The 12,520-nt window shown below is 40.7% G+C and overlaps 1 protein-coding gene across 2 annotated transcripts in view; it reads left to right on the forward strand.

Annotated features, from left to right (window-relative positions):
• The window catches only part of NNT (nicotinamide nucleotide transhydrogenase), a gene marked incomplete at its 5' end in the record, with an annotated part of 88,515 nt that overhangs the window by 8,060 nt on the left and 67,935 nt on the right, over positions 1-12,520 (forward strand). For both annotated transcript variants that reach the window (XM_084233172.1, XM_084233173.1), the window contains 2 exons: positions 2,184-2,271; positions 5,301-5,389. In XM_084233172.1, coding sequence (XP_084089298.1) covers positions 2,184-2,271; positions 5,301-5,389 — 177 coding nt within the window. The remainder of the gene's footprint in view (positions 1-2,183; positions 2,272-5,300; positions 5,390-12,520) is intronic.

Below are 12,520 nucleotides of genomic sequence, written 5' to 3' on the forward strand. Positions count from 1 at the left end.
AATGTAGAAAGTAAACTTGTAAGGGTGCTGCTGATTTTGTCATGTGAAATGCACTGAGGTGAAGGGTCATCAAAGACAGTAGCTCCAGATCAATGGTTTTTAGTTGCAGAACCTTGTGAACAAATGAAATACCATGAGGCAATGTAAGTACCCCAGAAAAGCAAGGTGGACTTGGTTGAATTGAGGGACAGAGGGGGTTCAGAAACATGTCTGTTCTCCAGCACCACTGTCACCCCAGAGTTGGCTGAAATTTGAGACTTTTGGGATCTATGGGACACAAATTAATGAATCGTTATCTTCTGTCCTAAGTTGATATTTGTTTACAAAGGGCATATTTTCAGATAAATCATCTAGTCTCTAAAGCCACACATATTTTCAGATAAATCATCTAGTCTCTAAAGTGGGCTTTTGATGATGAAAGTAAAAAAGTTCCAAATGAACAAGAATGAAGTGGAAGGAGCATGTCTTCACTGCTTCTCACTATGGCTGTGTGTATTAGCCAGACAGAAAACCACTTATTAATCATCTAGTCTCTAAAGCCATATCACTAAAATCTTACTTTCTTGCTCCACTGTGACTTAAAGAAACAGTGGTAACTGTTACATGCTTTGGTATCAATTGTTGTACATGTTATGCCATGTGTTATTTTATAAAATTATTACTGGGGAAGGTGTTATTGTCAATTTAATATTGCACAGTTGCATTACATATTTCGAAAGAGTGTATCTTACTAAGAGTGTGTAAGATTGCCTTTTAAGTATGAATGATATGAAAGTGAAATTGTTGTTAAAGATATCCCATTAAAGGAAAGATGGTGTACTTTTACTGGTTTTTACTGCATAGTTTGTTTGGTTAAAAGCCAAGCACTTTTTATTTGCCAAGTGCTTATGTGACAGATTTATGGTAAGTGCTTTTCCTGCATCATCTCATTTAGTCCTCACAACAGCACTAAGCGATGGATGCTCTTTTTGTCCCACTTAATAGATGAGGAAACCAAAGATTAGAGAATTAAAGATATGTACCCAACATCACAAAGCTAGTGGTAAAACTGGGTCGGTCTCCTACACTGTCACCCATTTGTGATCAAGGGAAGTGTTTTTTATTTGTGTTTTTTATTTATGTATTTTTACATTAGTGTTCATTTTTGTACAAGTTTGATTTCTCCTCTTAGGTGTAATCCCCATAAAATTACCACCACCAAGACACTTGTGAACCATCACCACAGACTCTTGTGCTCTTCCCTCCCTTGTTTTGATCCCTCTCTCTCCCCCTCCCCTGCTAAATGATTCCAGTTTATAGTTTGCTTGCTAGTTTTCTTTTTTTTTTTCCTGATCCCTTGTTTTGTTTCCCTATATTCCGCCTATAAGTGAGATCATCCAATATTTTTCTTTTTCCTGCTGACTTATTTCACTGAACAATCCCTTCTGGCTCTATCCATGTTGTTGCAAATGGCACTGGGGGTGAAATCTTATGATGTCGAAGCCTAGAGCTCATTTGATTTTTTATTTTAAAGTTTTTCCCCTCTATTATCATTTGCTACATAGTCATCAACAAAGATTTAGATGATATAATAAATTAAAACAGAGTTTGGGGCCTCCCCTGGTGGCGCAGCAGTTGAGTGCTGGGCTGTGAGGCTGCCCCCAGCCTCTGCAGTGCCGGTTCATTCCCCGGCCCCTGGCGAGGGTCCCACAAAAATAAAAAAAACCCAAAAAAACAGAGTTTGAAATATCAATAGTTCTAATACCAGAAGAAAGTCTTTGCTGGCCTTTTTTTGTCTTTCCTTCATTTATTTTCTTCTTTTTTAATCCTAATTGATCAGCAATATTTTTGAAAAGGCCAGGTTCCATCACAGATGAGACTGTGCCTCTGTAGGCAGGAGGCCTGGCTTAGACTCTGGCTCTGCCATTTACTCCCAAGTGACCTTGGACAAGTCTCTTCCTATCTGTGTCTCAGTTTCCTCACTTGTTAGGTGAAGATAGTAGTTGTCCCTATCCACAGGATTGTTGTGGAGATTAAAGGAGCAAGTATCCATTCAGCACTAACCACATTTTGACACATAGTAGGTACTCCATAAATGCTGGTTTCTGTTCTTTTACAAAGTTTGGTTGTGGACTTATGATGGTATATGAACCTGAGGTCATTCACTTTATGGGTTTTAACCGTTTGCTTATTTATTTTTTAAGTTATAAGGCTGTTGTACTAGCAGCAAATCATTTTGGACGGTTTTTCACTGGTCAGATCACAGCTGCTGGAAAAGTTCCTCCTGCAAAGGTAGGCAAAATGCCTAGTGTTTCTTCATAATATGAATTAATTAGAGCAATGTTGTGTATGGTCTGAAAAGAGTTATTTGAAGATTCTTATTATGTATAACTTCACTTTGATGACTTTTGTGATGTACTAACATGTGATCGTGGTTCAAAGGGGCTTGAAATTACTTAAAAATAAATTTAGACAGTCTTAAAGTTACCCTGTTTTCTTTCCTTCTGTTTTTGACTTACTAACTTGAATTGCTGGATAACTTGTTCTGCATAGCTTATTTATTACTGACTTTTAAAAAAACTACAAGATACCATTGAATAAACTCAGTTTTCCAATTATTGTGACACTTTGGTGCAGAGAAAACATTATCTTGATTTCTTCACTTTTGATCATATTTTGGGTCAAGAAGACAAAGTGAGAGGTGGTATGATCAGGATATTTGGTAGGAGGAAAGGGTACAGTTTATTAACTTTTTATAGAAGTATATATGAAATTGTTTGTTATTTCTCTTTCTTCTGACTTATTTCACTTAGCATAATTTTGTCACATTTCTTCCATGTTGTTGCAAATGCCAAGAATTCATGAATTCATGTTTTTGTTTTTGTTTTTAGTAACTGAGTAGTATTCCATCATGTGTATGTACCAGAGGTGCAGTTATTTTTATCTAGATTGAGAGCAGAGACAAGCAGTTCATGAAACGTGGACTGGCTAGATGAAAGAATAGATTATGCTGTGACCCTTCAACTCAACTCTTCTTACGCTAAATGACAATATAAGCACATGGCCAAGATATAGGACACTGGACTTTAAATGTTGTCATCTACCTGCTCTATAGAATATGGGTTTATCTGGTGCTTCCTGCTTTTCAGTACCTTATTATTTAAGCCACACAAAATAAATCTCATAGGAAAAAATTAAAAGATTGTAGCAACTCTGAGAAATCTAATTATATACTGCCTTTTTTTTAAAGATTTATTTATTTATTTATTATGGTACAGGCCAGAGGTGCAGGGTGTGAGTGGATTCACCAGAGTGGGGAACAGAACAGGCAGACTGACTGAAATACATTGCTGAGGGGAGCAGTGAACGAGACAGGAGAGGTCTGCTCACTGTGTGGGTAGCTCCCTGGCTGGCCAGGGATCGAACTTGTGCTGCAGAGGCTGTGGATAGCTTCACAGTACTATGCTTACCCCTTTGTGCCACCGGGGAGGCCCATATATACTGCCTTAAAAACAGGCAAGAAGGAGAAAATGGCAAGTGGTTTAAGTGGTGGCCAGAATATTCAACAGTACGAGCAGAGAGCACACAGAGAAGTGATGTATAAGGAGGTGGTTACTGAAAGAGTCAGAAATGGTTTGGTTATTATGGTGGTGGAAGTTGGGTGCGGCTCTTAAACTGGCTGAATGCTTTGATGCGCAAACCCACTGCTCAGTTTTGGTTAGAATCTTCCTTGAAGTATGTAGCAGTTGAGAGCAAAGTATAAATATAAGAGATTAAAAAGTAAAAGACAAGAGGCTTAAAGGAAGGAGAATCAGCTAGCCTTTAAAAGGTAAAAAGTGACTCTCTTTACTGAGTTTATATTTCAGCTTACCTGACTATAGTTACCTGTCAGAAACAGTTTTCTGATATTGAAGGCATGAGTTGGGCTCAGCTAGGTAGGTTGCCTAATTTATTTAGGTTTCCTTTAAGCATGGAGGATTCTTGTCTAGGATGAGCTAACATCAGTGGAAGATGTATCATACTCTGGGCACTGTTCTAGGAGCTGGGATATGGCATGAACAATGCAAACAAGGTCCTTCTCACATGAAACATATTGTAGTAGGGGCCACTGGGAGGAGATAAATAAGCAATTAAATATATGAGGCCATTATAATATAAAAGAAGTGAACAAGGTGTTGTAATACTGGGTTGTGGATGCTAGCTGCTTTAGTTATGGTGATGGGAACGGCTTCTCCCATCCTTCCATGGTTAGAGAGATTGGCTAAGTTGCTTTGGATATCAGATACAGTTTGTTCAAAATGGTTCAGAATTAAGTGGATGGTTACATGCTGTTTCTTTTAGCATTTGTCCTCAAACTAGGGGTTGGAACAGATGTTTCACCAAAGTTGCACGCATTTTGAAACTCATTTTGATATTTTATGAACACAGAAAACTATAGAATTCAAGAGGTGAGAGGTAACTAGAAGCTCACTCTGGGAATTTTAGTAAAAGTAGCATTTATATAGCCAAGACCCTGTTAATCTTTAACATATGGAATGCTGCAAGTGTCTTTCACCCTGAGGTGCTGATTATCAGGCTATTTTGAGTGAAGGTTGCTGACCTTCAGGCTATTTTGAGTGAAGGTTGTTAGCAGATGTCCTTCTGACAAATTTTTAAAACCGTGGCTCAGCTAAAGAGTAGTCTATCTGTTATAGGGCAGCCCCGATATTGAACGGGGTTGCCTGGCTGTGGGTCCTCACCCGTGCGCTTCAAAGGGACTTATTAATACTCCACTACAGACACACACAAAAGGTTAATAAAAGGTTTATTTACAAGGGAAAAGGAAATAAGGAAAATGTACAACTCAGGGAGAAAATATGGAAATAAAGTCTTTAATGCTTCCTATCCGATCTGCCGACCTGGAAACCCAAAAAGCGCTCTCAGAGCTGGCCGGACGCTGCGAGCTGGCGGAGAGCCAAAATGGGGGAACCCCTCCAAAGCCCACGTGTCTGGCTTTATACCAACCTGGCTGCTTAACCCCACCCTCAGGTCCCAGCCACCTTCCCTTTGGTGGTGATGGTATTTGGAGTTCCCAGTGTCTTTGGCTTTGGTCTGGGGTGGGGGGTGGAGTCCACAAAGCCTGTATGGAATTAGCTTTAGGACAGACATCCTTTTCCCCCTAACATATCCACTTGCAGCATTTATGGAGGGCCAGCCATCTCGGGCACTTGGTGTATTATTGAATGCCGTGTACCAGCTATTGATAGTCATCAGTTGATGATTTTTCGTAGTCAGATGATAACACATTGTTGAAAACACACTGGTTCTGCCTTCTTTCCTAGATTCTGATAATTGGTGGTGGTGTTGCTGGGCTGGCCTCTGCAGGTGCAGCAAAGGCAATGGGTGCAATTGTACGTGGATTTGATACCAGGTGAGTGCTTTACTAGTGACTGCAGTTAAGGTAAAAGGTTTTGTTTCACTGGTTAGTATGTGCTCCTTAGGGTCTATAAATTGAAGTAGCACATTGGAAACTGCTCTGCAAGCTCTCATTTAAAAGTGTTTCCACTTTTTCAAAGTTAAACACAAAGTGAAAAAGTATTATATAGCAGGGAAAAAAAAGAACCAAGACTCAGTATAGGGGAAGCAATTCATAAAACAAAAGAATTAAAAACAAACACTTTTGTTTATGTGTGTAGATTAGCAGTAGGACAGTTATCTTTGTCTGGTTTATAATAAATTATTTATTACTTTTTTTTTAGATAATAAATTTTATTGTTATATTCCCCATAAAATTGCAGCCCCCCCATTCTGACCCCAATCCCTCCCCTCCCGCCCCCGCCCCCCTAAAAGTGTCTCTGGTTCATAGTTTTTTGTTGATTTTGATTTTCACTTTCTTATAGTTATTCATTTTCCTGGTCCCTTATTTAAGTATTCTAGATTCCTGCTATGAGTGAGACCATCTGGTATTTTTCTTTTTCTTTTTGGCTTATTTCGCTGAGCATGATCCCTTCCAGCGCCATCCATGTTGCTGCAAATTGCATGTGTTTATCTTTTTTGAATGCTGAGTAATATTCCATGGTGTATATGTACCACATCTTCTTGATCCAGTCATCTATTTTTGGGCATTTGGGTTGTTTCCAAAGCTTAGCTATTGTAAACAGTGCTGCTATAAACAGAGGGGTGCAGGTGTTCTTTGGAATGGATGTTTCTGTGTCCTTTGGGTAAATACCTAGGAGTGGAATTGCTGGATCATATGGAAGCTCTATGTTTAGTAGGTCCAGAAATCTCCACACAGCTTTCCACAATGGTTGGACCAGTTTGCACTCCCACCAACAGTGCAGAAGAGTTCCTTTTTCTCCACACCCTCGCCAACATTTGTTGTTGCTAGTTTTTTTAATATGTGCCATTCTCACTGATGTAAGATGGTATCTCATGGTAGTTTTGATTTGCATTTCCCTGATGACAAGTGATGTTGAACATTTTTTCATATGCCTGTTGGCCATTTGCATTTCCTCTTCAGAGAAGATTCTTTTTAGCTCTTCTGCCCATTTTTTGACTGGATTATTTTCTTTGTTGTTGTTGAGTCTCATCAGCTCTTTGCAGATTTTTGTGATCAGTCCTTTATCATTAGTGTTGGGTGCAAAAATGTTCTCCCAGTTGGTGGGGTTTCTCTTTGTTTTTGTTATTGTCTCTTTTGCTGTGCAGAAGCTCTTTAATTTGATGTAGTCCCAGCTGTTTATCTTTGCCTTCACTATCACTGCTTTGGGTGATGTGTCTGTAAAGATGTCTTTGATGTGCAAATCACATAGTGTTTCGCCTATATTTCCTTGTATATATTTTATGGTTTCAGGTCTTATGTCTAGTTCTTTAATCCATTTTGAGTTGATTTTTGTGTATGGTGTGAGGTAGTGGTCAAGCTTCATTCTTTTGCATGTAGCGACCCAGTTTTCCCAGCACCATTTATTGAACAAACTTTCTTTGCTCCAATGCATAGTCTTTGCTCCTTTGTCAAAGATTAGTTGACCATAAATCTGTGGGTTTATTTCTGGATTTTCTATTCGATTCCATTGGTCTGTATGTCTGTTCTTGTTCCAATACCATGCAGTTTTGATGATTATGGCTTTGTAGTATAGTTTGAAGTCTGGGAGTGTGATGCCTCCATTCCCTTCTTTTTTTTTCAGGAGAGCTTTGGCTATTCGGGGTTTTTGGTGATTCCATATGAATTTCATCAATAATTGTTCTATTTCTTTGAAGAATGACATTGAAATTTTCATTGGAATAGCATTGAATCTGTATATTGCTTTTGGAAGGATGGCCATTTTAATAATGTTTATTCTTCCAATCCATGAGCAGGGGATGTTTTTCCATTTCTTTGTGTCTTCTTCTATTTCTTTTAACAGTGTTTTATAGTTTTCTTTGTATAGGTCCTTTACCTCTTTTGTTAGATTTATTCCCAAATATTTGATTTTTTTTGTTTCAATAACAAAAGGGATGGTTTTTTTGATTTCTTCTTCTTCAGATTTATTGTTTGTGTATAGGAAGGCTACTGACTTTTGCATGTGGATTTTGTATCCTGCCACTTTACTGAACTGATTGATGAGTTGAATTAGTTTTTCTGTGGAGTTTTTGGGGTTCTCTATGTATAATATCATATCGTCTGCAAATAGTGATAGTTTGACTTCTTCTTTTTCTATTTGGATTCCTTGGATGTCTTTCTCTTGTCTTATTGCCCTGGCTAGGACTTCAGTATTATATTGAAAAGCAGTGGTGAGAGTGGACATCCTTGTCTTGTTCCAGATCTTAATGGAATTGCTTTCAGCTTTTCACCATTGAGAATGATACTGGCTGTTGGCTTGTCATAGATGGCCTTTATGATGTTGAGGTATGTTCCTTGTATCCCAAGAATTTCAAGGGCTTTTATCATGAATGGGTGTTGCACTTTGTCGAAAGCTTTCTCAGCATCTATTGATATTATCATATGGTTTTTATATTTATTTTTGTTGATGTGTTGGATAACGTTGATTGATTTTCGGATGTTGAACCATCCTTGTGTCCCTGGAATGAATCCTACTTGGTCGTGGTGAATTATCTTATGGATACATTGTTGGATTCTGATAGCTAAAATTTTATTGAGGATTTTTGCATCAGTGTTCATTAGGGAGATTGGCCTGTAGTTTTCCTTTTTTGTGTTGTCCTTGTTCGGTTTTGGTATTAGTGTAATGTTGGCTTCATAGAACGTGTTTGGTATTGTCCCTTCCTTCTCAATTTTTTGGAAGAGTTTGTGAAGGATAGGCACTAATTCGTCTCTGAATGTTTGGTAGAATTCATTTGTAAATCCATCAGGTCCTGGGCTTTTGTTTTTGGGGAGGTTTTTGATTACCATTTCAATTTCGCTAATTGTAATTGGTCTGTTTAGGTGTTCTATTTCTTCTTTATCTAGCTTTGGGTGATTGTAGAGTTGTAGGAATTTGTCCATCTCCTCTAGATTGTTAAACTTGTTTCCATATAACTGTTCATAGTAGTTACTGATTATTCTTTTGATTTCTGCTGTGTCCGTTGTGATTTCTCCTCTTTCATTGATGATCCTGTTTATTTGTGCTTTCTCCCTTTTTTCCTTTGTGAGCCTGGCTAGGGGTTTGTCTATTTTATTGATTTTTTCAAAGAACCAGCTCTTGGTTTCATTGATCTTTTGGATTTTTTTTTTAGTTTCAATTTCATTTATTTCTGCTTTGGTTTTTATTATTTCTTTTCTTCTACTGGTTTTGGGGTTTTTTTGTTGTTCTTTTTCTAGATCTTTGAGCTTCGAGATTAGGTTGTTTCTTTGCGTTCTTTCTTGTTTCTTGATGTGAGCTTCTATTGCTATATATTTTCCTCTTATTACTGCTTTTGCTGCATCCCATACATTTAGGATATTGGTGTCCTCCTTGTCGTTCAATTCAAAGAATTTTTTAATTTCTTCTTTGATCTCCTCATTAGTCCAGTGGTCTTCCAGTAGTGTGGTTTTTAATCTCCATGAGGTAGGAAAGTTCCTTGCCTTCTTTTTATGGTTTATTTCTAGTTTGATGCCTTCATGGTCAGAAAAGATGTTGATATGATTTCAATCTTGGTGTATCTGTTGATGTTTGTCTTGTGCCCCAGTATGTGATCGATCCTGGAGAATGATCCGTGTGCGCTTGAGAAAAATGTGTACTCCTTTTTTTTGGGGTTTAGTGTTCTATAGATGTCTGTTAAGCCCAATTGCTCTAGGTCCTTATTTAGAGCTTTGGTTTCTTTACTTATTTTTTGTCTTGTTGATCTATCCATTGTTGATAGTGGTGTGTTGAAGTCTCCCACTACGTATGTGTTTTCTCCGATGTCTGTTTTCAGAGAGGACAACAGTTGTCTGATATATTTTGGTGCTCCTTCGTTTGGTGAGTATATGTTAATGAGTGTTATTTCTTCTTGAAGTATTGTCCCCTTGATCATAATGTAGTGACCCTTGGGGTCTCTTTTTATATTTTTGAGTTTGAAATCTGTTTTATCTGATATAAGTATAGCTGTTCCTGCTTTCTTTTTTGGTCCATTTGCTTGTAGGATTGTTTTCCATCCTTTAACTTTGAGCCTATTTTTATCTTTTGTAGCTAAATGTGTTTCCTGGAGACAGCAAAAGGTTGGGTTTTGTTTCTTAATCCAGGCTGCAACTCTATGTCTTTTTATTGAAGAGTTTAGTCCATTTACATTTAGAGTTAATATTGATATGTTAGCATCTGTATTTGCCATTGTGATTGTCTTTGCTTTGATTTTATTTATTTATTCTTTTAATAACTTTTTTTTTTTTTGGCCTTCTTTCATTGTTATTCGTCCCTCTGAGGTTCTGGCTTTAGGACTCCTTGTAGTATTTTTTGGAGTGGGGGTTTAGTTGTAATGAAATTCCGGAGTTTCTGTTTGTCTGGGAAGGTCCATATTCTTTCTTCAAAGAGGAAGGAGAGCTTTGCGGGATAGAGTATTCTTGGTTGGCATCTGTTTTCTTGGAGTCTGTTGACTATGTCCCTCCACTCTCTCCTAGTGTTTCTTCGGAGAAGTCTGATGTCAGCCTGATTGGCTTTCCTTTGAATGTTATCTGTTTCTTCCCTCTTGCCAGCTTCATTATTTTTTCCTTGTCCTGGATTCTTGGGAGCTTTACTATTATGTGTCTTGCTGTATTTTTCCTTTCGTCGTGGAAGTTTGGTGTTCTTCTTGCTTCTTGTATATCAATTTTCAGCTCCTTCTTCACATTTGGGAAGTTCTCTTCAATTATCTCTTTGAATATTTTCTCTGTTCCTACATCTCTCTCCTCTCCTTCTGGTATTCCTATAACTCTTATATTTCCTTTCCTCATGGAGTCAGATAGTTCCCGAAGTCTTTCTTCGTTCTTTTTCCTTCGTACTTCTCTTTCCTTTTCTGTTTTGGTTCTTTTTATTTCTGTGTCTTCAAGATTACTTATTCGTTCTTCCATTTCATCTATTCTGCTTTCATTGCTTTTCCCAGAATTCTTTAGTTCTTCCATTAATTCTTTGGTCTCCTGCATTTCTTTTACTTCCCTCTTTAGGGACTCAATTTCTTTCTTCTGACCATTGTTTTCCCTCTCTAGGGACTCAATTGCATTCTTCTGATCGTTGATTATTTTTCCCTTATCATTGTTTTCCTTTATGACTTCTGTCAGTTTTTTAATCACGGCAATTTTAAATTCTCTTTCTGGAAGGCTCAGAAATTCTTCCAAGTTATTGTCGTTGCAATCTGGGGGCTGGTTTTCTTTTTGTGGTGTGCTTTTTCTCTGGAGAGTTGCTAGGTTGCGTGTGGTTCTTCTCCTCCCTACTGTCTGTTTTCTAATTTGCCGTATGCGTTGGGACACTGTGTAGTTGGGACTGGCCGGCATCTTGGGTGAGCTTCTCTGCTCTCCTCTGGTTCCTCCAGGAGTCATCTGTCAGTTTCAAGCAGTCTTTACTGGAGAAAGGTCCCTGTTCTAAAATGCCGATGTGGGGACACACTCCCCTGTGCGCCTGGTCTGCCCCGGCGGTGGGTTCCTGCTCCCCCTCTGGGCTTGGACTGCAGGCCAGAGGGGGTCTGGCGTGGGCGAACTTCCCCCGCTCACCTCTGGCTCCTGAGGAAGCCTTCTGCAGGTAGTCTTTACTGAAGAAATGTCCCTGTTCTAAAATGGTGATGTGGGACACACTCCCTGCGCGTCTGGTCTCAGGCACACTCTTCTGTGCGCCTGGTCTGCCCCGGCTGTGGGTGCTCGCTCTCCCTGTGGGGTCAGACTACTGGTCGGAAGGGGCCCGGCCTGGGCTAACTCCCCAGCTGGCCACTGGCTCCTTCAGGAGTCTCTGCTCGCTATGTGGCGCTAGAGATCTCTCCTAGAGCCCTTGGGGAGCTGATTTTCCACCCCGTGGGACAGGGAGCAGAGCAGGGATGGTAGGGTACACCTCAACGGCTTTGGGGTGCTGTGTCTGCCTTGTGCCCCACCGTCGTGGGGAACCCATGCCCCTAATTTCGTGCCCCGGGTCTCAGTTCTAAAGCCCTCAGTTCCAGGACGCGGGCTGTAGCCCAGATCAGTGGCGCGGGAATGGCGCCTTTTGAATCCCGCTCCCCTGCCTGGGCGCCTGGTTCCTGCTCACTCAGGGAGGGCCTCCGCGTGTCTCCCCGCAAGCCTAGGTTGCAGGCAAGGGGACCTGGGCAGCTGCGATCCGATCCGGATCCGCATTTACTTTTCAACCGCACTGCTTTTCCGCGCGATCCCATTTCCAATCTGCGCCGCTTTTTCGCGCAATCCCGATCCGCGCCTGCTTTTCCAGCGCGCCGCTTTTCCGCGCAAGCTTACCAGGCGGCCGGGGCTGTGTGCTGGTGCTGGCCTCCTCCCCGGGGGCGGGGTCTCTCTTTAATGGCGCCCGGAGCTCACCTCCGCGGCGGATCCTGCAGGGTTCTCCACAGCTCCCGTTCACGGGGTGTGGTAGCTGCAGTAGTTCCTTTCCACCTCCAGTTCCGCTTGCTGCGTCCGTTTTTCTTGTTGGCCGTTTTGGTTTGTTGTTTCCCTCCTCTCTGCAGGTCGGAGAGTGCCGCCTCTGTGGGCGGGGGAGGGGAGCAGGGTTCTGCGCTTCCCTCCCATCTGGTCCTCTTTTATGGCAACTTTCTTCTTAGGGCAGTTTGCTGGAGTCGTCCGTTCATCTTCCGTGTCCCAGTTCTCACTGGGACCTGCCGCTTTTCCTCCCTATTAACTTTTTTTAATGGGAGATCTTACTCGCAGTGTCTCCTCGCCGCCATGTTGCTCCGCCCCCTATTTATTACTTTTTAAAAAAGATTTATTTATGTATACAAGAACTGGGGTGTAGGCCAGAGTTGCAAGGGTTGAGAGGATTCACCAGAGACAAATTGGGGAGCAGAACAGGCAGACTAACTGAAATGCACTGCTGAGGGGAGCAGCAGGTAAGACAGGAGAGGTCTGCTGCACCAACTTGTGGGTCACCTCCCTGGCCGGGGATCAAACTCGAGCTGTAGCAGCTGTGGATTGCTTCATTGTGCTGATGCCCAACCCCTTGCCCCACCAGGG

The sequence above is a fragment of the Talpa europaea genome, assembly GCF_964194135.1.
Source record: "Talpa europaea genome assembly, chromosome: 5".
NCBI lineage: Eukaryota > Metazoa > Chordata > Mammalia > Eulipotyphla > Talpidae > Talpa > Talpa europaea.